A 24,270-nucleotide genomic window follows, 5' to 3' on the forward strand; every position below is an offset into this window, starting at 1 on the left:
GTAGGAGTAGGAATAGCTATAAAAGTAGCTCACATTTACTGAGTGCTTACTACACGTCAGACACTTTTCTATGTGCTTTATACATACGATTACTGGCCAGGCATGGTGGCTCACACCTGTAATCCCAGCACTTTGGGACGCCGAGGCGGGTGGATCACTTGAGGTCAGGAATTCGAGGCCAGCCTGGCCAATATGGCAAAAACTCCATCTCTACTAAAAATACAAAAATTAACCGGGTGTGATGGTTCATGCCTGTAGCCCCAGCTACTCGGGAGGCTGAGGCACAAGAATCGCTTGAACCCGGGAGGCGGAGGTTGCAGTGAGCTGAGATCGCGCCCCTGCACTCCAGCCTGGGCAACAGCGTGACACTCGGTCTCAAAAAAACAAACAAAAAAACAAATATATACGATTGCTTTTAGCCCTTGTAAGAATTCTGCAAGATAGGTTGGTTACCTCTGTTTTACACATGGGGAAACAGGCACAGAGCAGTTACTAAGTTGCTCAGAGTCACACTGGGAGAGTTGGCATTTGAACCCAGGCCCCATGACTCCAGTACCAGGACCCTCTCCGCCATGCCAGTTATTCCCCAGGTGGGGTTCTGGGGGAGGTATGGTGGGAGGCGTAAGCTTCCAGAGGCTGCAGGATGATGGGGGTAGGGGATAAAGGGACAGGCCTTCCAAGGTACCAACTGGGCATCATCTTTATCCCTTCTTTCTCCCTCACTCCACACCCCACCAGCCACCACAACTTCTAAATGTCCAAAGGAGAGAGAATTGAGCCTGAAATCTTAGCTTGTCTCCTGTCCTTTGGTCTCCTGGCCTTGGTCTCTGCTCTTTCTGCCTTGTTGGAATGATCCACCCAAAGCACAAATTGGGACATGTCCCTTCCCAGCTTCACACCTTCCATGCTTTCCGTTGTCCCTGGGCTGTAAAGTCTGAGCTCCTCATCAGGTGCAGAAAGCCACCCTTTGGGATTTGAGCCCCACTGAATTTGCTGGATGAGGTTTCTATTCTTATGCACAGGCTGCAACAAACACTCTTGAATCTAAATCCTTGCACGCAAGTGTGCTTCTATCCAGAGAACACATTCTGAAAGGAGAAACTGTTGAATATAAGACATGTGTTTACATTTTGCAGCCACTGCTAAGTTGCCCGACCAAAAAGTGGCCCCAAGGGTATATTAGAAGTACCTGTTTCCCCAGCCCTTTGCCCCGCTGTGCAATCCCAACATGCTCTCTTACATACACACACACACACTATCACACACTCACACACCCTCATACACTCACACACACACCCTCATAGACACACACACACTATCTCTCACACACACCCTCATACACTCACACACACACCCTTATAGACACACACATCTCACACACACCCTCATATGCTCACACACACCCCCATAGACACACACACTATCTCACACACATACCCTCATACACTCACACACACCCCCATAGACACACCACACACACCCTCATACAGACACACCCTCATACACACACCCTCATAGACACACACACACACACACCCCCTCATACACTCACACCCTCATAGACACACACACGCACTATGACACTCACACACCCTCGTACACTCACACACACCCTCATAGACACACACATACACAGACACACCCTCAGACACGCACACTCTCACACAGACACACCCTCATAGACACACTCTCAGACACACCCTCACATACACACACACCCTCATACACATACACTCACACACACAAACCCTCACGCATGCACATTCACACACTCACATACATATACACTCACACACACCCTCACACATACAGACACACATACTCATACACTCACACACATACATATACACACCCCCTCACATATACACTCGCTACACTCACATTCACATGCATACACACACATATGCTGTCACACACCCCTCACACACACACTATCACACACACACTCATACACTCACACACATGCTCACAGACACATGTCCGCTGACACGCATACCCTCACACATACAGGCACACTATCACACACAGACACACACTCTCATACACTCACACAGGCACATATACACACAGTCACAGACATACTCTCATACACACAGACACATACACTCACACACCCTTACATATACATATACAGACACACATACACACATACACCACCTCATGCATACACACTATCACACACTCTCACAGACACACACATGCACACACGCACTCTCACACATTTAAATATTTTGTTTTCAATCAGGCTGTGGCATTTAAATGAGAATGAGGAAGAAACCTGGGCTAGATGACACGCATCCATAAACACGCACAGTCACACACACGCACACACACTCACAACCCTCCCTTCTCCACACGAGCTTTGCTCCAGCTGACGAGCTTTTGTCACCACGGGGTTCTCCTGGGAGCTGCAGGGGTGGCGTTGAATGAGGCCTGTTGGCAGCTCCTCCCTGTGGCTGAAGCTCTGCCTGGTGTTGTCTGCATTGTCGCCAAGTGCCCCGTTTTGTGGAGTCTCTGGGGACTGCTTACTCGGCCCTGCCCCGCTGTACTGTGAGGGGCTGCTGGGCCATTGTTCAGCCTACCTTCTGGCCTAGAAAAGCCAGTGGAGCCCCCCAGCCCTCCTGCCCCACCTGCTGAGGAGCCGACCCCGAGGAGAGTGAGTGCAGTGGGCCCTGCACTGGGGTCTGGGGAGAGCATCTGCTATGTCCCTGGAGCCTTTGAGGCAGAAGGCAGATGAGGCCGCTCCTCAGGGCCCTGGGCAGGTGACAGCTCTGGAGAACACTTGTGGGGAGTGTGGGGAGACGCCTTCCCTGCTTTGGGTGAGGGCTGAGACCCCGGGCCTCTGTGGATGTGGACGAGGTCCCCATTCTGGCACACACACACACGCACACTCATACAGAGGAGTTGGGCGTGTGACTGGTAAACACATCCCGTGACACTCTAGTCACAGGCTCCCGAGAGACATCATCCCCACGTAGCAGCCGCGGCTCACTGAGTGCCCACGCATTATCCCACTGGATTCTCACAACAGCCCTCTCAGTCGGATCATGGTTCCATTTTCAGACGAGGAAACTGAGATTCAGACAGGTTAAGTAACTTGCCCAAAGTCACACAGCCACGAAGTGCCCCATTTTTCTGACTCTTAACTGGGATGTGTGTCTCCAGATCCACAGGGATGCCCTTGGCTCCTCCTAGAGCTGAATGATGGAGCTTAAGGCTGCGCGGTTGATGTCTGTAGGAAACTCAGGTGCACTCGGGACAGCGAACCTGTCTCCCCAGGCTGAAGATCACAGGGAACCTGTGAGGACAGTCACCAGCATGACATGGGAGCACCGCAGGGGCGTCGGCAAAGCAGGGTGCATCTGACTGTCAGTGCATCTCATTGAACGACACACCACTTGTCACAGCATACCTTCTAGGCACAGGCTGATTTTCTACCCCTAACCCTGGGGCCACAGGCCTGGACTCCTGAGTGCAAGCCCCTCAGCCACCCATCACCATCCCATTCAGCCTGTGTCATCATCTGCAAAACAGGGCCAATCCCCTCTGCATTTGTTTCCAGGAGCTCCCATGACAAAGTGTCACAAGCTGGGTGGTTTAGAACACCAGAAGCATGTGGGCTCATACTTCTGGGGGCTAGAATTCCACAGTCAAGGTGCTGGCAGTGCCAGGCTCCCTCCAAACCCTGCAAAGGAAGGAGCCTTCCTTGCCTCTGGAAGCTTCTGGTGGCTCCAATGTGCCTCAGCTTGTGGCAGCATCACCCAGCCGTGGCCTCTGCCCTCCCATGGTGTCCCCGCTGTGTGCCTTCCCGTCATCTTCCTGATATGCACGCCAGTGTCTGGCACCGATTTTCCCCTTTCAGAGGGACACAGTCTTATTGGGTTAGGGACCACCCTACCAACCACATTTTAACTTGATTCTCTCTGTCAAGACCCTGTTTCCAAATAAAGCCCCATTCAGAGGTATTGAGGCTTAGGCATTCACACGTTTTTCATATGTTTTTAGCAGGAGAGTTCGACCTATAACACTCTCTTGCGAGGTTATCATGAGGATTGAATGTGGTAACACGTGTAAAGCTCTGAGCGTGGTGCTTGGCTGGCACTTCATTCCATAAATTGCTTTTGAAAGAAAAAAGTTGCCTGGGCATGGTAGCTCACGCCTGTAATCCCAGCACATTAGGAAGCGGAAGTGGAAGCATCATTCGAAGCCAGGAGTTTGAGACCAGCCTGGGTAACATAGTGAGACCCCTGTCTCTACAAAAAGAAAAGAAAAAAAAAAAAACCTGGGTGTGGGGGCGCACACCTGTGATTCCTAGCTCCATCCAGAGGCTGAGGCTGGAGGATCGCTTGAGCCTAGGAGGTCAAGGCTGCAGTGAGCTATGATCACACCACTGCACACCAGCCTGGGTGACAGAGTAAGACCCAGTCTCAGAAAAGAAAAGAAAAAAAGAAAAAAGTTGAGCACCTGGAAATTAGATGCTCCGTGTAAACTGTGTGCCAGGCCCCATTTAAGTGCTTGACATGTATTATCCCTCGGAATCCTCACAACCACCCCTCAAATCAGGCAAGTTTTTCATTTAAATGATGCAGAAGCTGTGACTCAGAGAGGTTAAGGCATTTGCCTGAAGTCACACAGCCTAAGTAGCACAGCTGAGGATCAGCCCCAAGCCTATGAGGCTCCACTTCATCACACTATACAGGACCACGCTGTAGTGGGGAGTGGGGCTGCTTGGAGGGGCAGAAAGGCAGGGAGGAAATGCTGAGCTCACAACATGCAGGCCCTGGGGGACTTTCTGGGTCTGAGGGGCCTAGGACGAGTCTCTGCAATAGTGAGAGGCCTAGCTGATGGCAGGCTGCCTGGGGAGGTGCTGGCGAGCTGCCAGGGTGCAGGGCCAACAGGTCTGAGCCACTCCACTGTGATCTAACCGGCCTGGCCGATACTCCGGCGGGGGACTGGGACAGGGCTCAGCCGGAGATGAGGAATGTTGCCCTGAGCGCGGGTATACTCACTTCTCCAGGGTTCATTCTGAGTACGCGCGGCGGCTCTCCAGGAAGCAAAGAGCGCACTTCCTTACGGAGGCTTGAAAGTGCGGCCATACAAGATTCAGGCCACTCTCTCTTCCTTCCTGCTTTCTTCTGAAGGGTTCCTTGCACCTAAGGAAGGTGACAATGAGCTAGATTTTCAGTTCTGGACTAGAAGTTCATTTACCCAGGACTAACTTGTTTACTCAAGCATTTATTCATTCATTTACTCTTCCACCCATTCACCTAATGGCTCAGTGATTCATTCGTTCACTCGTGCTCTCACATATTTATGCCCATAGCCATTCACTCTTCCACCTGCCCATCCACCCATTCATCCATCCATCCAAGCATCCATCAATCCATCCATCCATCTGTCCATCCAACCATGCATCCATCCAACCATCCACCCACCCACCCATCCAACCAACCACCATCCTCTCATTCATCCCTTCTCTCATCCCCCATTTTCCCAACCAACCTCTCATTCTTTCTTCCATCTATCCATCCATCCACCCAAACTTTATTAAGCACCTACCATGTTTCCCACACAAAACTCCCTATGGCTGCCAAAGTAGTTCTGCACCCACTTCCACTGATAATTCACGTGCATATTGGGCCCCAGCTCCTTGGCCTCCTGGTGGCGTGGTTCCCTTGTCTCCTCCTCAGGAGGAGGCTCAGGAGAAGTGGATAGATGGTCTCCTGCACAGCCCTAGTCCGCAGGTTCCAGCCAGTGACAGCTGCCTGAGACTTGGGGTTTTTCAGGGCCCTTTGTGCTGCGAGGCCTTTCCTCTCTTTGACACCAGAACCATGCATGCTCCTGGGCTCTGTTGCTCCAGTGGGGTCCTGTTTTCAGTTTCTTGGGGCCCATTTCTTGCCTCCCTCAGGCCAGAGCTGAGCTTCAGACTGTAGGGACCCATAGACTTGGGGGCCCTCCTTGAGGAGGACTCTGGGGCCTCTCTTCTTGGAGTACAGGCAAATATGCTGCCTGGAAAGATTCATTGACACCCGGAGCCTTAGAGGAGGCAGGGTGGGCCCGGGCAATCTGGGGAAGTCCATGGCATTCCGTCCTGGCCAGAGGGCAAGAGAAGGGGCTCATGGTCCAAAATGGATGCCGGGAATAGGACACCGCCAGGGAAGCTGGCAGGAGCGCTTCTCATACATCCCCCAAATGCCCTACTGCTACACCTTGGCTTGTGTCCTTGTCGGCACCTGGAAACCCCTTCTCCCTCCCCACCCTGACACTCAGCCTCTGATCTCCTCTCAGCTGAGTCCACACACTCCTGCTCTTAGATTTCAGACATTCTGGTCGCTGCCCCCAGGGCTCCTACAGAGCTCCATAAAGATTTGCTGAATGAATGAATTCAAGTTCTCATTTTAAAGATGAGGGGGTTAAATTCCCCGGGTTTCCCCCTTCCCCAGCCTTTTCCCAGCTAGTTCCTTCTCCTTTACATCCCGGCCAAAAGGCCAATCCCGGGAGGCTCTCTGGATGCCCCCTCACTTTGCCACTCCCATTTCCTGCTCCCTTCCTATCCTCCCGCCCTCATGCCCAGGTCCTGCTCTCTTTACACCCTGACACCTTCCTGTTTGCTTGTTTCCTGTCTCCTTCCAAATGTCACCATCCCCGTTTCACAGAGGAGGAAACCGTGGCTCAGAGAAGTCTCAGAGGGAGTAGCCCAGCCAGATAAAAACCCCTGGATCGTGAGCACTTTCTTCCACCCATATTAGCCAGGTGCTTTATTCATGTGGTTTTACTCTGAAATCAGGATGGCTGTAGGTAATAATAGCGGCCATGCAAGTCTTATTTCATGACAGTTTTTGAAAGGCACCGTTTCCACTTTGCTGTTCCAGTGCAGGTGGGCGGGACTCAGGGGCATGTGTGTGCCCCCGCGTGCCTGCCTGTAGGTGGCCCCGGCCAAGCCAGCCCCGCCCCAGGAGGAGGCTGGACTTTCATCCTGCGTGAGGGTGTGTGGGAACTGGGTGTGCCACGGGGCCTGCCTCACTCCTCCCTCTCACATTGCCGACCGAGTCATCCTCACTGCGGCAGCACCACGTCGGACCGGGATCCTCGAGGTGCCAGCCCATGGCCGAGCCTGCCCTCCTCCCTGCCGCCCAGATGGAGAGGCTGGCCCCAGTGCCCCTCGCCTCACCATGTCCTCGGATCCCGCGGGCCCGCGTTGCAAGGCGCTGCGCCCAGCGCTGGGCCGACCGGGGCTGCAGGTACAGGGGTCATAGGAGCGGGAGGGAAGCTGGCCCTACTATGTGCCAGGGGCATGTGCTGTCTGTCTTGACAACATCTGTCTTTACAACGTCCCTGTGAGGCAGGAATCTTCCTCCGTCGTACAGATGAGGAAACAGAGGCTTGGAGAGCCCAGCGACCTGCCCATGGTCACCTGGCTGTCAGGTGGTGGAGATGGTTTCTAGCCCTGGTCCCTGGGACTCCAAACCCAGACCCTTCCTGGGACACAGCATTGCCCTGGGTTCATGCTGCTGGCCTCCTACAGGGGTCACTGATTTTCAGATTCTTAGAGGCCATGAGTGACGCCAATGTGTGCCATTTTCTTTTCCTCTGGATGCAGAGAGTATTGGGGGCCCAGGGGCTCAAGATTCAGGAGTCTCTGGGTCAAGATTCTGGGTCATTGTGGCCGTGTGGTCACCTCGACTGAGAACTGGTCACCCCTTACTCCTGCTCAGCCTGCCGCTGACAGCCAGACTAGAATTTTCAAATAGTCATTTCCCCCACTCTGATTACATCATATTACAATTTGATTATTATAGAAAGTCAAACAGTACAAGAATACGTATGTTTATTCTTGAAAACTTACTACTGTTAAAGTTTTGACATACACCTTGGAAGAACTTTTTGACATATAAACCTAAACTTGTATAGTTTAACACATATAGGCTCTCGTGATACACGTGATTGTAAGGTTTTCCCCCCACAACCCCTCAATTAATGTTATGGACATCTCTACATGTCAGTAACATAAAGATCTAGTTCATTCACTTTAATGGCCTGCCAGGATCCAACTTATGGATATCTTTGGTTAATTTGAATCAGTTCCAGGCTAATGGACATTTAGGTTGGTTCCAATTTTTAACAATTCTAAGCAATACAGCAATGAACACCTCTGGGGACTTGCATGGGTAAAATTCACGTCCTAGACTTGTAGTTGCAAGTTTAAAAGGAATGGTCGAATCTTAGTAGACCCTGCCAAATTGCCCTCCAAAAGTGTTCTAGCTTGGAACATACCTGCAGCAGGAGACCCCCACTGTCCCATTCATTTGCCGCCCAAGGACCTGAAGACGAGACTTGTCTGTACTCAGAGAGCAGATTCAGGGGTAGGTGATCCTGATCATAGGACAACTGAGTCCTAGAATTCTCTTAAGGGAACAACTTCTAGGCTCAGGAAAGGGAGGGGGAGCTCAGTGAGACCATTTCATCCATATGGCGTGTTCGCTGAACTCCTATGTGCGTGGTGCCTGCCCCACCCCAGGCAAAAATGAGTCAGGATAGGATTTTAATGAGAATCAATTTTTAAGAAGCCAAAGACAAATTTGTTTATCTATCTATCTATCTATCTATCTATCTATCTATCTATCTATCTTATATCTAATCTATCTATCTATTCATCTATCTATATGTTTCCTATTGCTGCTATAACAAATCACATAAGCTTATGTATCATCTCTCTCTGTCTCTCTCTCTCATTTATATTGGTTTTCTATTGCTGCTATAACATATCACATAAACGTAGTAGCTTAAAAAGACACAAATGTGTTATCTGACAGTTCTGAGTGCTGGAAATCCCCAAATCAGTGGTCTGTAGGGGTGCATTCTGTCTGGAGGCGCTAGGAATCTGTTTCCTTGTCTTTTCCAGCTTCTGCCGCTGCCCACATTCCTTGGCTGATGGTCCTGTTCCATCTTCAAAGGCAGCTCTGTAACACGTTCACATCTCTCTCTGACTCTGACCTCCACCGTCATCACCATGTCTCCTTCTCTGACGCTCCTGCCTCCCTCTTTCATTGATAAGGATCCTTGTGATGACATTGGGCCCACTGGCTAATCCAGGATCATCCCCCCATCTCAAGATCCTTAGCTTAATCACATCTGCAGAGTCCCTTTGCCTGATAACATATATTCACAAATTCTGAGGATTAGGATGTGGACATCTTGGGGAGCTGTTATTCAGCTGATCACATCATCTATCCAACCATCCGTCGTCCATCCATCCATGCATCCATCTACCTGTCTACCTACCTATCTATTATGGCTGTTCCCCTGACTCCAACAGCACCTTCCCTTAATCTCCTGGTTCCTTGTGATCTTTGAGGCTATTAATATTGAATTCACTATAAGAACTCCTGACCCACTGAATGTGCTTAATAGCTACAGGTTGAATGAACAAATGAATAATACTTAAGAGAGTTTAAAATTTGAACCATTTGTTCTCTTTATTATTGAAAACAAAACAAAAAAAGCAACATGTTTATTTCCAGAACAGTGGTGGGTTTTTTTTGTTGGTTTTTTTTTTTGTTGTTGTTGTTTTTGGACGCAGTCTCACTCTGTTGCCCAGGTTGGAGTGTAGTGGCACGATCTCGGCTCACTGCAACCTCTGCCTCCCGGGTTCAAGTGATTCTTCTGCCTCAGCCTCTTGAGTAGCTGGGATTACAGGCGTGCACCACCACGCCCGGCTAATTTTTGCATTTTCAGTAGAGACGAGGTTTCACCATGTTTGTCAGACTGGTCTCGAACTCCTGACCTCGTGATCCGCCCGCCGTGGCCTCCCAAAGTGCTGGGATTACAAGCGTGAGCCACCGCGCCCGGCCCAGAACAGTGGTTTTTAAACCAGGGTTCTGCAAACATTTTATTTGAATTTAATCTTTATTATATCTTCCAAGTATTAAACATCTAGTAAAAATACTACCTCCACTCAGGTGTCCCAAATGTTTTTTGTCAACCAAAATTATCTTGATTGTATGATCAGTAAATGCTTTGAATTAAACTTATAAAATCAGCTTATAATAATATACTGTTACCTATTTTGTTTATTGAGAAAAGATTCCACTGCCAAGGGAAAAAAAAAAAAAAAAGCGGAAACCACTACCCTGGAACAGGGTTGGTCTGTTTGCTCCAGGCCAATGTTCTTGTGTATTGGCTCACAGGGTCACTAGGTCAGCTCCCCCAATCCTTTGAGTCTGTTCATCTTGCCGGTCACTTGCTTGTGAGTCATTTAGTTATTCAACAAATTCCAGCAGCACCGCAACCTTCAGGATGTAAGCCCCGGTCTGATCTGTTTACCCACGGCGCCCCAGCACTGGCACAGGTATAGGTGCTCATGAAATATTTGCCTGATGAATGAAATGCTCACTGCCTCTACATGAAGTCCCGTGATGGACATGAGGGTGTGGGCATGAATAAGATGCTCTCTCTGCCCTTAAGATGTCCACAGCCTGGTCCAGGAGGAAGACATAACATTGGTCACTACCACATAATACACTAAATGCTGACCGGAAAGGCCTGAGCAGGGATGAACAGAGTCCGTGTTGCCATCAAACAGAACGTTCCCTAATGTGAGGGCGACACAGAATTCACTGTCTATGTGGGCTTAATCTTAAAACCATGCAATATGGATCTTGGGAGGTGCCTCAAAGACCAAGTTGGAGTGAGGTGACTCTCTTGGGATTCCCCTTATCCTTGCTCCCTGTAGAAATATATTTTCTGTTAATTCATGATTGGTATAAAAATGCAAAAAAAGTAGCAAGTGAAATCCACCTGCCCCTCCCACCTCCAACCCACAAGAACAGCAATTGTGAGAAGTTGTGTACATCCTATAGAATTTTGTGCTTCATAAATATTTACATACATGTATATGTAAAATGTATCTATGATCCAATCCATTTACATAATTGTACTTACATACGTGAATTGGTTTATATTATGTATACTATTTTATAAATGACATTTCTATCTTTATAATATCTTTTCCTGGAAAGACATAGAAATCAACATTATTCTTTTTTTTTTTTTTCTTTTGGAGACAGAGTCTCGCTCTGCTGACCAGGCTGAGGCTGGAATGCAGTGGTGGAATCACTGCAGCCTCAACCTCCCAGGCTCAAGTAATCCTGGGACCACAGGCATGCCCCACCACGCCTAGCTATTTTTTTAATTTTTGTAGAGACAGGGTCTCCCTATGTTGCTCAGGCTGGTCTCAAACTCCTGGACTCAAGCAATCCTCCTGCCTCTGCCTCCCAAGTAGGTGGGACTACAGGCCTGTGCCACCATACCTGCCCTTACATTATCCTCTTTAAAGACTGTGCGATGTTTCATTTTATGACTGGACAGTACTTTTGTTAACTAGCCTCCTGTTGATGGAATTTTAGTTTGCTTCTTTTTCTCTTTTGGTTGCTGTTATAAACTATACTGCAATGTTCTTGGACATATGTCTTTGTGTACTTATCCATATGATACATTTTCAGAATAGGAATGATTGATTCCAAAGGTGTATACATTTAAAATGCTGAAACATATTCTGGGTGGTTTTCCAGGAAGGTTGTACCCAAGTAGACTCACCAAGTGGGTGTGAGCTTGTTTCCTAACGTACATGACATTCTTGGCCAGACATTATTGTTCTTTGTAGTCTTGGCTGATTGGATTGGGAGAAACCTGTCTCTTGTTTTAATTTGCCCTTTTTATTATTATTAGTGAGGTTGAGCATCTTTTCACATGCTCAGTGTCTGGCAGAGTTCAAAGGCAGATCAGAGAGGCAGAAAGACCCATTTTGAGTCAGGTGCACCAGCCAGATTTCCTTAATCAATAATGGGTTAAAGGACTTGGCTGATTGCACACAGATGGCTTGTAGAAGCAATCACCTTTACAAGGTTCCCCTTCACTCATATTTTCCTCATGTGTAGCTCAAGTCTCTGCCACTGGGCTCAATGTCAACTGATCTCTTCAGACACACCCCCTTGTATGTGAGCCCAATCACGGAATAAATCACCTACACGTGGCTTAAATGTGTCATGGGCAGAAGGACAGCCTGAATCTCAAAGCCCAGCTTCACCACTTATCAGCTGTGGACCTCTGGGTAAGTTACTTAACCTTTCTGAGCCTCGGTTCCTTTTCTGTAACATGGTTGTGAACAGCAGTACCTGCTTCATAGACTTGTTGTGGGGATAAAATGACATTAATGCGTGTGAAGGCTTAGTACAGCACACACCATGTAGAAATTGAACACTTTGTGTCAGATATCAGTGGTCAAAGGGCAAGTTCTTGGAGCTGACTCCAAATAGCACAGGCTTGTTTTCATGGGACAAGTACATTCAGGACTACTGACTCCTTGGCGTGGCAGAAAGATTTGCATTTGAGTCCTAAATCCTCCACTCATCCTTGGGAAAGTTCCCTCATTTCTCTGGGCCTGATCCTTCATTTGTAGAATCAGTGCCATTCAGATAGTGGCTGCTGTTCACACTCACACATCCTCCTGGTTCGAAATCTGGAACAACCACCCCAGAACCGCAACTCCAGGGACCACGCTGCCGCTGGGGGCTTCTGACCAGCTTTGCAGGAAAAAGTCCTTGTAAACCGCTCTCCTCCAGGGCTCTCCAGCAGGAGGTGCCTCCCCGGATCCTGCTTACAAACCAGCTAAGGGCAGGTCCCTTCGGATGGAGCTTCCTATTTTCCCTCTTTACTCACAATGAAACAAAGGTGAAGGTGTTAATTACACCAAGCGGTTAGGCTGCAGCCCTTCACAACCCTGGGGTCCTCACCCTGCCTGCAATGTGGAGGCCACTTCTTCACCTTCCCTCCTGTCAGGCATCACCGACTCTACCCAAATTGACCAGCAGATGCTCATCCAAGTGTGAGAATGTCTTTTCTCGACACTTGCCAGCCCCGGGTGTTGGCAATCTTTTCTGTGTTTGCCAATCTGATAGATAGAGTTCATCCTTGTTTTAATTTGCATTTCCCTGATTACTTGCGAGGCTCCACATCTTTTCTGCACAGGGCGTTTGCATTTTATCTCCTGTGACTTTTGATTTCTATCTGCTGCCGACTTTCCCAGTAGATTTTTTGGGTATTTTTTTTTTCCTATTGCTTTCCAGGAACTCTTCATATAAACTGGATAGTAACACTATCATTTCTTGCAGATATTTCCTCTCAGTTGAGGAAAAAGGTCTTATGACATTTTTTGTAGTGTCTTTTGTCATACAAAAGTTTTAAGTCTTGATGTAATCAGCTCAGCTTTCTTCTGTTACGGCTTCTGGATTTTAATTTGCTTGGAGAGTTGTTCCCCACTACCATTTATTTCTTACCGATTTTGTTCTCATTAAACCCTAATACAGACTTCTATCCGCCCAGGGAAATTCCTTTGCACTTCCCAGCATAAAAGACCTGCCCCCATTCCTGGGAGATTTGCATATCTCATTTCCTCCCTGACATTCACTGACTGTTCCTTTAAAACGGAGTTTCAACACCACCTCCTCCAGGAAGCCTCTTCTCAGCCCACTCCCCCTTTAGTTCTCTAGTTACTGCTCTGTCCACTGGGGCTGTTCGCCCCATCTGAAGAGGACTGTCGGCTGCTCGTTGGTCCGAATGCAGCCTTGTGTTTTCATGTTTTCGGAGTACTTACTATGGGCTGAATGTTTTACAGGCGTTACTTTATTTCATCCTCACTGCCTTCTGTATACTATCCCACCATTACCCTGATTTTATAGGCCGCACATCAAGAGGACAGACCTAGGCCTAGACAGTGTGACTCCAGGGCCTTGGTCCTTAGCCACTGCAGTCAATGTTTTCTGTTGGGGCGGTAACAAAGGGCCACAAATTTAGTGACTGAAACAATACAAATGTATTGTCTTAGAGTTCTGGAGGTCAGAAGTCCAAAATGGGTCTTACTGGTCTAAAAATCAAGGTGTCAGCAGGACTGTGATCCTTTCTGGAGGCTCTCGGGGACAATCAATTTTCTAGCTTCAAGAAGCCACCTGCCTTCCTTAAGTTGTGGTCCACCTGCATCGGCAAAGCCAAGAGTGGCGGGCTGAGTCCTTCTCATGCTACCATCTCTCTGGTTTTCACTCTTCTGCCTCCCTCTTCCCCATTTAAGGGCCTTAGTGGTTTCACTGGGCCCACTTAGGCAACCCAGAATAATCTCCCCAAAATCAGCTGATTAGCAACTGTAATTCCATCTGCAACCTTCATCCCACCTCGGCCATGTAACACACTCATTTACAGATTCCAGGGAGTAATGGGGAGTGGGGGGTTATTCTGCCTACCCGCAGCCACTCTTCCACATTGCTTTTCCAAACTTCAGTCACCTGCCTCCACCCTCAGGAGTCATCCTGCCTCCCTCCAACCTGGGGCTTAGATCTGTGCCTTGGAGTCACCTGGAGGGCTTGCGCAAACCCAGATTGCTGCACCCCACCCCCAGAGTTTCTAATTCTGTAGTTCTGGGGTGAGGGCTGGAAATGTGCATTCCTAACAGGCTCCCAAGTGATCCTGATACTGAAGGTCTGGAGCCCCCACTTTGAGAACCACTGAGTTAAATGTATTAACCCTTCAAATATTTATCAGTATCTGCTCTGTTTTGGGAGCTGGGCTTGTATAATAATAAATAGAACGTCTCTGGTATCAAAGAGGTCCCAGTATAAAGGAGAAAAGAAACAGGCAATGACTATGGAGGGTGGTAAGTGCCAGGACATCAGTGAGCCCAACACCTGTAGGAGGGCTGCAGGAAGTCTTCCTGGAGGAGGTGATGCCTCAGCTCAGTCCCAAAGTAGGCACTGAGCAGGCCAAGGATGGGAAGGAGAAGAGTGTTCCTGGCAGTAGCTGGGCAAAACGCCAGGAGAAGAGGGAGCCTGGTGCCTCTGAGGGGTATACGTAGCTCACACTGGCTGGAGCAGAGAGCGGGGCAGAGGAGAGATGGGATTGGAGTTTGCTTTCAAGCCCTGAGCCCGGCTGCAACCCCAGGGCCAGGAGACCTGAAGGTGGGATGACAATCTGGCTCTTAAGCCCTTGAGCGCACAATGGAAGAGTGAGCGATGAGGCCCTCCCTGTGAAGGTGTGTGCAGCAAAGACAGGGATAATAAGGCCATGCCTCAGCCCTAGGCCAGCCTAAGAGGAGGTGTAACCACGGCAACCTGCCTGATGTTCTTCCTGCTGATCTTTTCTGAAGGCTTTAAAGACCAGATGTTCTTAATCTGGGGCTCAAGTATGGACCTTCAAAGATCTGAGAACCACTAAAATTATTTTCTAAATGTTACACATCTCTGTGTGTGTGCAATTTTCCGGAGAGAGGATCCACAACTTTCATAAGATCTTAAAAAGCTCTCCCCACTGCGCCACCCCCCTACCCCAAACCAGCTAGGAAGATGTTATAGACCAGGAGTTGTAAACTCTGGTGCCTACAAGGATTAAGTGGGACCCTCAGGGAGTCACGTGGCAGAGTGTAACATCTCAGGGCATGGTGAGGATTGTGGAACCGAGGTGTGAATAGGAAAACCAAGCTCTGTAATATATTTTAAGGTTTATTCTGAGCCAGTGTAAGAGACCCTGGCCTGGGGAACATAGTCTCAAGAGGTCCTGAGAAGGTGTCTCCATGGTAGTCAGATTAAAGTTTGGTTTTATGCATTTTAGGGGAGACAGGAGTTATAGACAAAGGCACAACTCAAAGCATGGAAGCTGTATAAGTGGTTTGGCCGGAAAAGGCGGCACATCTTGAAGCCGGGATTTACAGGTTATACGTGGATTCAGAGATTCTTTAATTTGCAATTGGTTAGAGGCGTAAAGCTTTGTCTAAAAATTTGGAGTCAGCAGAAAGGAATGTTTAAGAGAAGGAAGTCTGTTAACCACTATACCGGGTCAGAGTTGCTTGTAGGGGTGTGTAAGTTCACCTTCGTCTGGCACGGCCATAGATCCTGTTTATAATTGGTTATGTTATGGTCACAAAAAGTCCATTTTGTCAGTCTTGTGATGTCTTTTTTGTTTTTCTTTTTTCTTTTTTTAACAGAGTCTCACTCTGTCACCCAGGCTGGAGTGCAGTGGCGAAATCTCAGCTCACTGCAACCTCCACTTCCGGGGTTCAAGCGATTGTCCTGCCTCAGCCTCCCAAGGAGCTGGGATTACAGGCACCCACCACTATGCCTGGCTAATTTTTGTATTTTTAGTAGCGATGGGGTTTCACCATGTTGGCCAGGCTAGTCTTGAACTCCTGGTCTCAAGTGATCCACCTGCCTCAGCCTCCCAAAGTGCTGGGACTACAGGTGTGAGCCACCATGCCTGGCAATTGTGATATCTAGTTTAACATTAATGCTGGTCAGATGCTGTGCCTAAACTACAAAAGGGAGGAGCATATGATGAGGAGTGTCCAGTCTCCCATCATGGCCCGTCATGGCCACGAATTCAGTTTTGCAGGTTTCCCTGGGATTCCCTTGGCCAAGAGAGTGGGTCTGTTCAATTGGCTGGGGGGCTTAGGATTTTATTTTTGGTTTACAGAGGGCGTTAAGCCTATTTAAAACTTTTGTTTGTTTGTTTGTTTGTTTTTAGAGACAGGGTCTCACCCTTTTACCTAAACTGGAGTGCAGTCACATAATCATAGCTCATTGCAACCTCAAACTCCCAGGCTCAAGCAATCCTCCTGCCTATGCTCCTGAACGGCTGGGACTCCAGTTATGCACCACCACACCCAGCTAATTTTTGTAATTTTTTTCTAGGGATAGGGCCTTGCTGTGTCGCCCAGGCTGATTTCCAACTCCCGGGCTCAGATGATCCTCCTGCCTCGGCCTCCCAAAACGCTGGGATTACAGGCATGAGCCACTGTGCCTGGTCTAAAACTTTTAATATGATCAAATTAATGACATTAATACTTAATGTTATTTTAATAAAAACAACATTTTATTTAACCCAATACGTCCAGAATATGTTCACATGTAATCAATAGAAAACATTAATGAGATATTTTACATTTTCAAATATGAAGTCTTCAAAATCCAGTGTGTATTTTTCATTTCCAGCAATCTCCGATAGGATGCTAAATTTTCATCAGAACTCCTTAACGTATATTTAGAGTTCATAAAATATACAGTTGGAAAAGTAGATTTGTGTACCCAAGTTGTTCTAAACATATTTAGGCCTTTTCCAGTAAATGAAACAAGTATCTAGTTTTAAATTTAAATTAGTTAAAATTAAATAAAGTTGGCTGGGCACGGTGGCTCACACCTGTAATCCCAGCACTTTGGGAGGCCGAGGAGGGCAGATCACCTGAGGTTGGGAGTTTGATACCAGCCTGGCCAACATGGAGAAACCCTGTCTGTACTAAAAATACAAAAATTAGCTGGGCGTGGTGGAAGGTGCCTGTAATCCCAGCCGGGAGCCTGAGGCAGGAGAATCACTTAAACCCAAGAGGCAGAGGTTTCAGTGAGCTGAGATTGCACCACTGCACTCCCAACCTGGGAAAAAAAGAGTGAGATTCTGGTTCAAATGCAAGAAAAAGAAAGGGAAAGGAAAGGAAAGGAAAGGAAAAGGAAAGGAAAGGAAAGGAAAGGAGGAAGTTGAAGAAGAAAGGAAGGAAGAAGAGTTAAAAATCTGAAGGCCCCTATCCATACTCAAATACCATATTTCAAGCGCCAGGTGGTGGCGGCTACACATTGGACAAATCACATGACAATCTAAGGACTCAGGGCGACACAAGTGTCTATAACCCGGCCCGGCGAAGCTGATCAGGCAAGCCTCTACAACTTAACGACTTTCAAAGTTTCCTCTGGCAAGCACCACAGGGCTATGCTGCTGGCTGGAAGTCCGTTTTAAGAGGCAGCCACCACTTGGCTTCAGCCAATTGTCACTTTCTATGAGACAGAGACCCAGGATTATCATCTCCACTGATTATTTTTCCCAGGAGAAATTGGAACTAGAGGACTTAAAAATGTAGACCTCCCCATTTTCAAAATGATGGCAAGCTATTTAAAAGGTGTGAAAATCCAGGGTGCATGTTGGGGACGTGGTGAGGGGATGCGGTTTGCTATCTCAGATGGAGATTGGTAGATCGATCTTCAGTTGCAAATATTTGTCATCTCAGAGGTCGTGGGCAGTATCTTAATCTCCCCAGCCATCTCAAAATGCAGGCTGCCCCTCCCAGGAGTGCTATGTGAGAATTCGATGCAATCGGTCAGTTCCCACTCCAACTCTTGAAACCTATGCAATTCTCTTGAACCCCAGCAACACAATGGATAATTCTTGACTTCCCAACCCTGGCTAAGAATGGAATCAACAATACTGGTGCCCAGGTCCCATTCCCAGCAGTTTGGTGTCATTGGTCTGGCAAGCTCCCTGGGAGATTCCAGCCCATGGGCAGGGTGGAGAAGCATCCTGCCCTGGAGAAGGTTTCTGGGCCTGGTCTCCACACCTAGGGATGCAGCTTGGGCCCAGCATGGGTCCTCTGTTCTTCTGATTTGTGCCCAACTTGAACAGCTGAAGGGGGGCAAGCCCGGCAGCTGTGCCCTTCCCTGTCTCCCCAGCCCAGCCTCCTGTGTGATTCAGAGAAGCTAAATTACATTAATTACATTCTCAGAATGTTTATTCTTGTTGTCTATAACAAATAGCCAAGCTTGTGACTTTCATAACCCACAGATCAGATCTAAGCTCTAATTGTTATGTGAAAGAGATGTATGCTAATATTTATCAATTCAAAGAAAGGTCACACTGTCCAGAATGGTCGCCCTTTTAATGGGAAAGTTGTAGTCACAGAGTGGATTTTAGGAGCTCAGCAAGATGATACCTAAAAATGTGCATAAGATTCTTGCCTTTTATAACATCTCATTCCCACCCATCCTAACCCTGTCCCCTACAGGGATTGCTTCAGATGGGAGAGAAACCGATAAAATTGATCGACGATGACGAAGACCGAACCTCCTGAAACCGCAATGACCTTTATCTGACTCAGACCTCGAGACCGATGTCGATAGGTTCTGGGGATTATTTGTTCCATTTTCGCCGCGCTTTTCTTTTCTTTTCTTTCTTTTCTTTTTCTTTTCTTTTCTTCTTTTCTTTTCTTTCTTTTCTTTTCTTTTCTTTCTTGAGTTGGGTCCATTATTTTTATTGTGGATTGGGGTCTAGAGGATAAGCACTGGTCAGCATCATTAGCTGCACCATCTACCATCCTTCTCTGTGACCCACCTCTATGGGAGCGTCTAAATTTAGCCCAAATCAGGATCAAGAAGTGGGGGAAAAAAGCCATTGGCCACATGGCCACTCCTGCTCTATCTACACCTACCAGTCACTGAACACTTACCCAAGTGTGACGGTTTCCATGCAGGAGACCCAAGTGGCTCTGCTAGGGGCGATAACTTATTTGCCTAAAGCTTTTTTCTTTCTCAAAAGTGCGGAGGTGGGGCGGAGAAGGCTGATTTCTAGAAACAGATGTGGAATTGAAGAACATCCCAGGGAGCTAAGTTTTAAGGACTAATCACAAACTTGTTGCTTCTCCAACATCACGAATCCATTCCTTGCACCATCACACGTTTTTCATGCATTAGAAAGTGCTTCTAGAGCTCCAGAACCATGAGTACCTCACCCTGTCCTGAGCACTTACATCCCCCAGCAAGCAGCCTGTACCAGGCCTTTCTCTAGAAGTCCTGAGACTGAGTACTCTCCGAAGGCTGGAGGTTTGTGCGGAGTTTGTACATGTGGCTGAGCGCTTGTGTGAGGACAGTCCTGCTGGTGTTGATCTCCATCAAGGTCAAGTGATCCAGCTTGGCATGTGCCTCCTGTTGTCTCACAAAGCTGTCAGCAGACACTCGGAGTTTGGCTGTACGAGTGTCCCACATGTCCTTGACCAGGGTCCAGATTTCATCTGCTTTTGGGATGTTGTCTGAAGCATGATTTAACAGGAGCTTGGTAAGTTCCATGTAGTAAGGGCCGGGCATTGGGGTGAAAGTTTCTTCCTTTCGTTCATGATTCCTCATCTTCTCCAACTTTCCTACGTCCATCCACTCCGGAGGGAGCAGTCAACATTTCTGTCTTTGCTTCAGGTTAATTGCCAGCCACGGGGGCACTTCCACTGGTAAACCACGGTTAAAAGGCCCCAGGTACCCACCCCAGTGAGGTAGATCTTGTCCAGATTGAAGTTGGGGATAATGGTAACCAGGTCCTTCTCGGCCAGGAACTCGACCTCGGCCATGTCCATGGCAGCGTGAGCAGCCGGCTCGGGCCTCACGGTCTCCTCCGGCCCCTCAGCATCCCGGAGGAGGCGTGTGGCCACCGTTTTCCCCAAGATTGCCTTTCAATTTCTGCTCTAAGAGGCCCAATTCCTATCCTTCATTGATTCCTGACTCAGAACCGGGTGAGTCACTTTATCTGGGGGTTGGAGATAGGGTGGAACATGGAGCGTGCACACAGCCAGTGGCATGTGCACCTGGTACCCGGGAATGTGTTTGAGTGGCAGAGTGGGCTCACCGCAGAGCTGCTGGGGTTGTGCAATAGTGTGCTGTCCCTGTCAGCTATCACTGTGTGACAAATGATCCCCAAACCCAGCGGCGATCATTTCCCGAGGCGATGATCATATACTCCCACCGCTGTGTCTGAAGGTGGCTGGGGATTAGCTGCTCTACCCTAGGCTCTGCTGGGCAGCTCCATTTCTAGCCATGGGTCCAGTTGAACTTACTCCTCCCTGCTTACTGGGCTGTGGTCTGCGCCACATGTGTTCATTCTGGGACCCAGGCAGCAGTTGTCCAGGGACGGCTCTTCTCATGGTGTTGATAGAAGTGTGAGAGGGCCACCCCACCACCTAGGCACATTGCATGCCTGGGTTTGCCCAGAGCCAAAGGCACAAGGCATCCCACACAGCCACTCCCTGATGGCGGCTAGCTCTCTCACCCACCTCTTCCCCTCCTTTCCCTTCACCACCAACTTGTCACCTTCCCTCAGATTCCCTGCTCAGCAAAGTAAAGCTTGGCACTGCCCAACAGCGGCTATCTGTTGCTCCTCCAGCCCGCCCCACTGGGGACAATCTAAATTCGTCGCTCCACAACATATCATTACCCAAAAATAATTATGGCACAAGGGACGTGTTCAAAAGAGTCCAGCAACTTTGTGGCTCAGGTGATAGGGATAAGAACCCAGCTGATCAGAGGCAGAACTGGGGCTACATCTGGGCTAGTGGTATTCCCTCACCAACCACAGGCTGCATCCGGCCAATGAAAGAAAAGAAAACATTCACAATTGAGGAAAGACTGTTGTACAAGCGGCTTATTAAACAGTGGTTGAGAACATGGACTACAGAGCCAGACTTCCTGGGGTCAAATCCAGTTCTGCTGTTTACTAGTCAGGTAACCTTACAGAAGGCACTTAATCACTGTGCCTCTGTTTTCCCATCTGTAAAATGGGATAATAATAAGTTGTGAAGAGTAAATCAGTTAATCCATGCTAAGCAGTGTTTCTCAGCCAGAATGATGGTGTTCCCCAGGGAACATTTGGCAAGGTCTGGAGACATGTGTCATTGTTAAAACTGAGAGGGATGCTTTGGCATCTAGTGGGTAGAGGTCAGGGATGCTGCTAAACTTACTACAATACACAGGACAGCCCTCCTTCACAGCAAATAATCATCCTGCTGACATGCTGTTAGTACTGAGCTTGAGGAAGTTTGTATGTATGTATGTATGTATGTATGTATGTATGTATGTATTTATTTTGAGGTGGAGTCTCGTGCTGTTACCCAGGCTGGAGTGTAGTGGTACAGTCTTGGCTCACTGCAACCTTCACCTCCTGGGTTCAAGCGATTCTCCTGCCTCAGCCTTCTGAGTAGCCAGAATTACAGGTGCCTGCCACCACGCCCAGCTAATTATTTGTATATTATACAACATGTTTCACCATGTTGGCCAGGCTGGTCTCGAACTCCTGACCTCATGATCCACCCGCTTTGGCCTCCCAAAGCACTGGGATTACAGGTGTGAGCTACCACGCCTGGCCTGAGGAACTTTAATGCAGTGTTCAGAGTAGTACCTTGCAGCAGGTCACTGTTAATGCCTGTTGGTTAGAATAGTCAATGCCAGCTCACTCCAGGGCATGTGTTGGAGTCACTTGTCCCTATGGCCACAGAACCTGAGCTTGTGACTAAAGCCTTTTCCTTCGCTCACTGTAACCTATAATACTTATGATGAGGATAATGGTGATGCTGCCAATAATGATAATAGTACCTATTATTATTACAACAATTCCCATTTCTTGTGCACCTAGTATAGGCCAGATATTTTGTCAGACGTCTCATTTACATTTCCTGTGATGCTCGCAGTGAGGATAGCTCTGACTGGCCCCCACTTTGCAGAGGAAACTGAGGCTAAGACAGGTGAAACATCTCGCCCAAGATTCCTCGGTGTCAGGTCGGGACGGAACTCAGCCTGTTGAACTCTGGAATGCCACACCCTCTGCTGTCAGCATTTCGTCAGAGCCAGGGTGGCGAGGTCAAGGGCAGGCTCTCTCAGTGGAATTGAAGGCTGCCCCCAAAGCCCTATTCACCACTTTCGGGGGAAGCCCTCGGCTGGGTTGCTGAAGCCAGGCCACGCTCCCTGCCCCAGCAGGTCCAGGCTGAGCTGACCTGGTTTGGCTGCTGGAGGGGAGGCTCGGCCACACCTCCACCGGCTCATCCCGATGGCCCGCATTCTTGCTCCCTCGGTCATGCCGGCTCTCGGCTTCGCTGAGCAGGCTCTCGCTTCTGTGGCTCTCAGCCTTGCATGGGTTTCTGCAGCCCTGCCCTTTGGGAAAGGCCTTTGCTCCACTGTCATATTATTCTCACTGCCTGCTGTGACCTCAGGGGCAAGGATCTCACTAAGATCACCTTGCAAAGCCCCCTTCTCTACCCCTGCCTTCCCATTTTACAGACTTGGAAGCTGAGGTCCATAGAGGAAAAGGGACATGCCCACAGCTGCACAGAGCATGAGCAGGGGAGCTTGGATGGGAGCCGAGGACTTCTAGGCCCTGCCTCATCTTCCAGGCCACCTGGGGGGAAAGTTCGTGTGTGTGGAGAGAAGGGCTTTGCATTCAGGAAGGCTCCAAGCCACTGTGAGGGCTCCAGCCCTCTGACTCTCTGCGGGAATATATTTCTTCCATGGTCTGCGCTTGTAAGCCCTTGACCACTCTGCAGGACAGGAACTAGAGGCCACTCACTGGCTGGGCAGTCTTGGGTGAATCACTTGCCCTGTCTGAATCTCAGATAGGAAGAGCCCAGAAGCAACGTATATTGATCAAACTACATTGACTGAGGACTTCCTGTTCTAAGCACCTTATGTATATTCGCTTCCTAGTAACTGGCCACAGTAAGGGCTCAATAAACATTTGCTGAATGAGTGAATCGGCTCTTACACTACACTGCCCAAGGTAGTCTGTTAGCTTCATATTAAAATGAGGAAGCTAAGGCCCAGCCAGGTTTGGGGACTCCCCAAGGTGACATTGCTAATAAACAACAAATCTAGGATTCAAATTCAGACCCATTTGACACTAGAGCCAAATTTCTTGACTTTTTTTTTTTTTTTTTTCTGAGACGGAGTCTCACACTGTCACCTGAGCTGGAGTGCAGTGGCGCGATCTCGGTTCACTGCAATCTCTGCCTCCCAGGTTCAAGCAATTCTCCTGCCTCAGCCTCCTGAGTAGCTGGGATTCCAGGCACCCGCTACCACGCCCACTAATTTTTTGTATTTTTTAGTAGAGATGGGGTTTCACCATGTTGACCAGGCTGGTCTTGAACTCCTGACCTCGTGATTCACCCGTCTCAGCCTCCCAAAGTGCTGGGATTACAGGCGTGAACCACCACGCCCAGCCCAAAGTTCTTGACTTCTAAATTTACAAATCAGTTTATCTATTGCTTTGTGGCACCTAACGACCATCATTTTATTCTGCTCAGGGATTCGATGGGTAAGGAATTGGGACAGAGCGGGCAAGGGTACCTGCCCTCTGCTCCGTGATGTCTGGGGTGTCACCTGGGAAGACTGAACGGCTGGGGGTGACTTCTTGCTGGGGACTGGAGTCATCTGTCTGGAAGTTTCTCTACTCATGTGCCTGACACCTACACTAAAACAATTCAAGGGTGAGGTTCGGCTCAGGCTGTCGACTGGGGCACCTGCATGTGACCTGGCACTTGGCCTGAGCTTCTCAGTGTAGCAACCCGTTCCAAGGAGCAAGCAGAGAGTGAGAGAGGCAGGTGGGATCAGCTTGGTCACTATGACCAGACGGAGAAGTCTCATCACTTGACCTCTGCTGTGTTCTCTTAGC

The 24,270-nt window shown here is 48.6% G+C and overlaps 1 protein-coding gene and 1 pseudogene across 1 annotated transcript in view; one reads left to right on the plus strand and one right to left on the minus strand.

Moving 5' to 3' along the window:
• The first annotated feature begins 5,528 nt into the window (after window positions 1-5,528).
• Window positions 5,529-24,270, plus strand: part of ARHGAP40 (Rho GTPase activating protein 40) — a 49,603-nt gene continuing 30,861 nt past the window's right edge. The window contains exon 1 of the mRNA XM_031656773.1: window positions 5,529-7,241. Coding sequence (XP_031512633.1) covers window positions 7,105-7,241 — 137 coding nt within the window. The 5' untranslated portion in view covers window positions 5,529-7,104. The remainder of the gene's footprint in view (window positions 7,242-24,270) is intronic.
• Window positions 19,219-20,194, minus strand: LOC101016337 (annotated as a pseudogene).

Source organism: Papio anubis, chromosome 16 (assembly GCF_008728515.1).
Source record: "Papio anubis isolate 15944 chromosome 16, Panubis1.0, whole genome shotgun sequence".
NCBI lineage: Eukaryota > Metazoa > Chordata > Mammalia > Primates > Cercopithecidae > Papio > Papio anubis.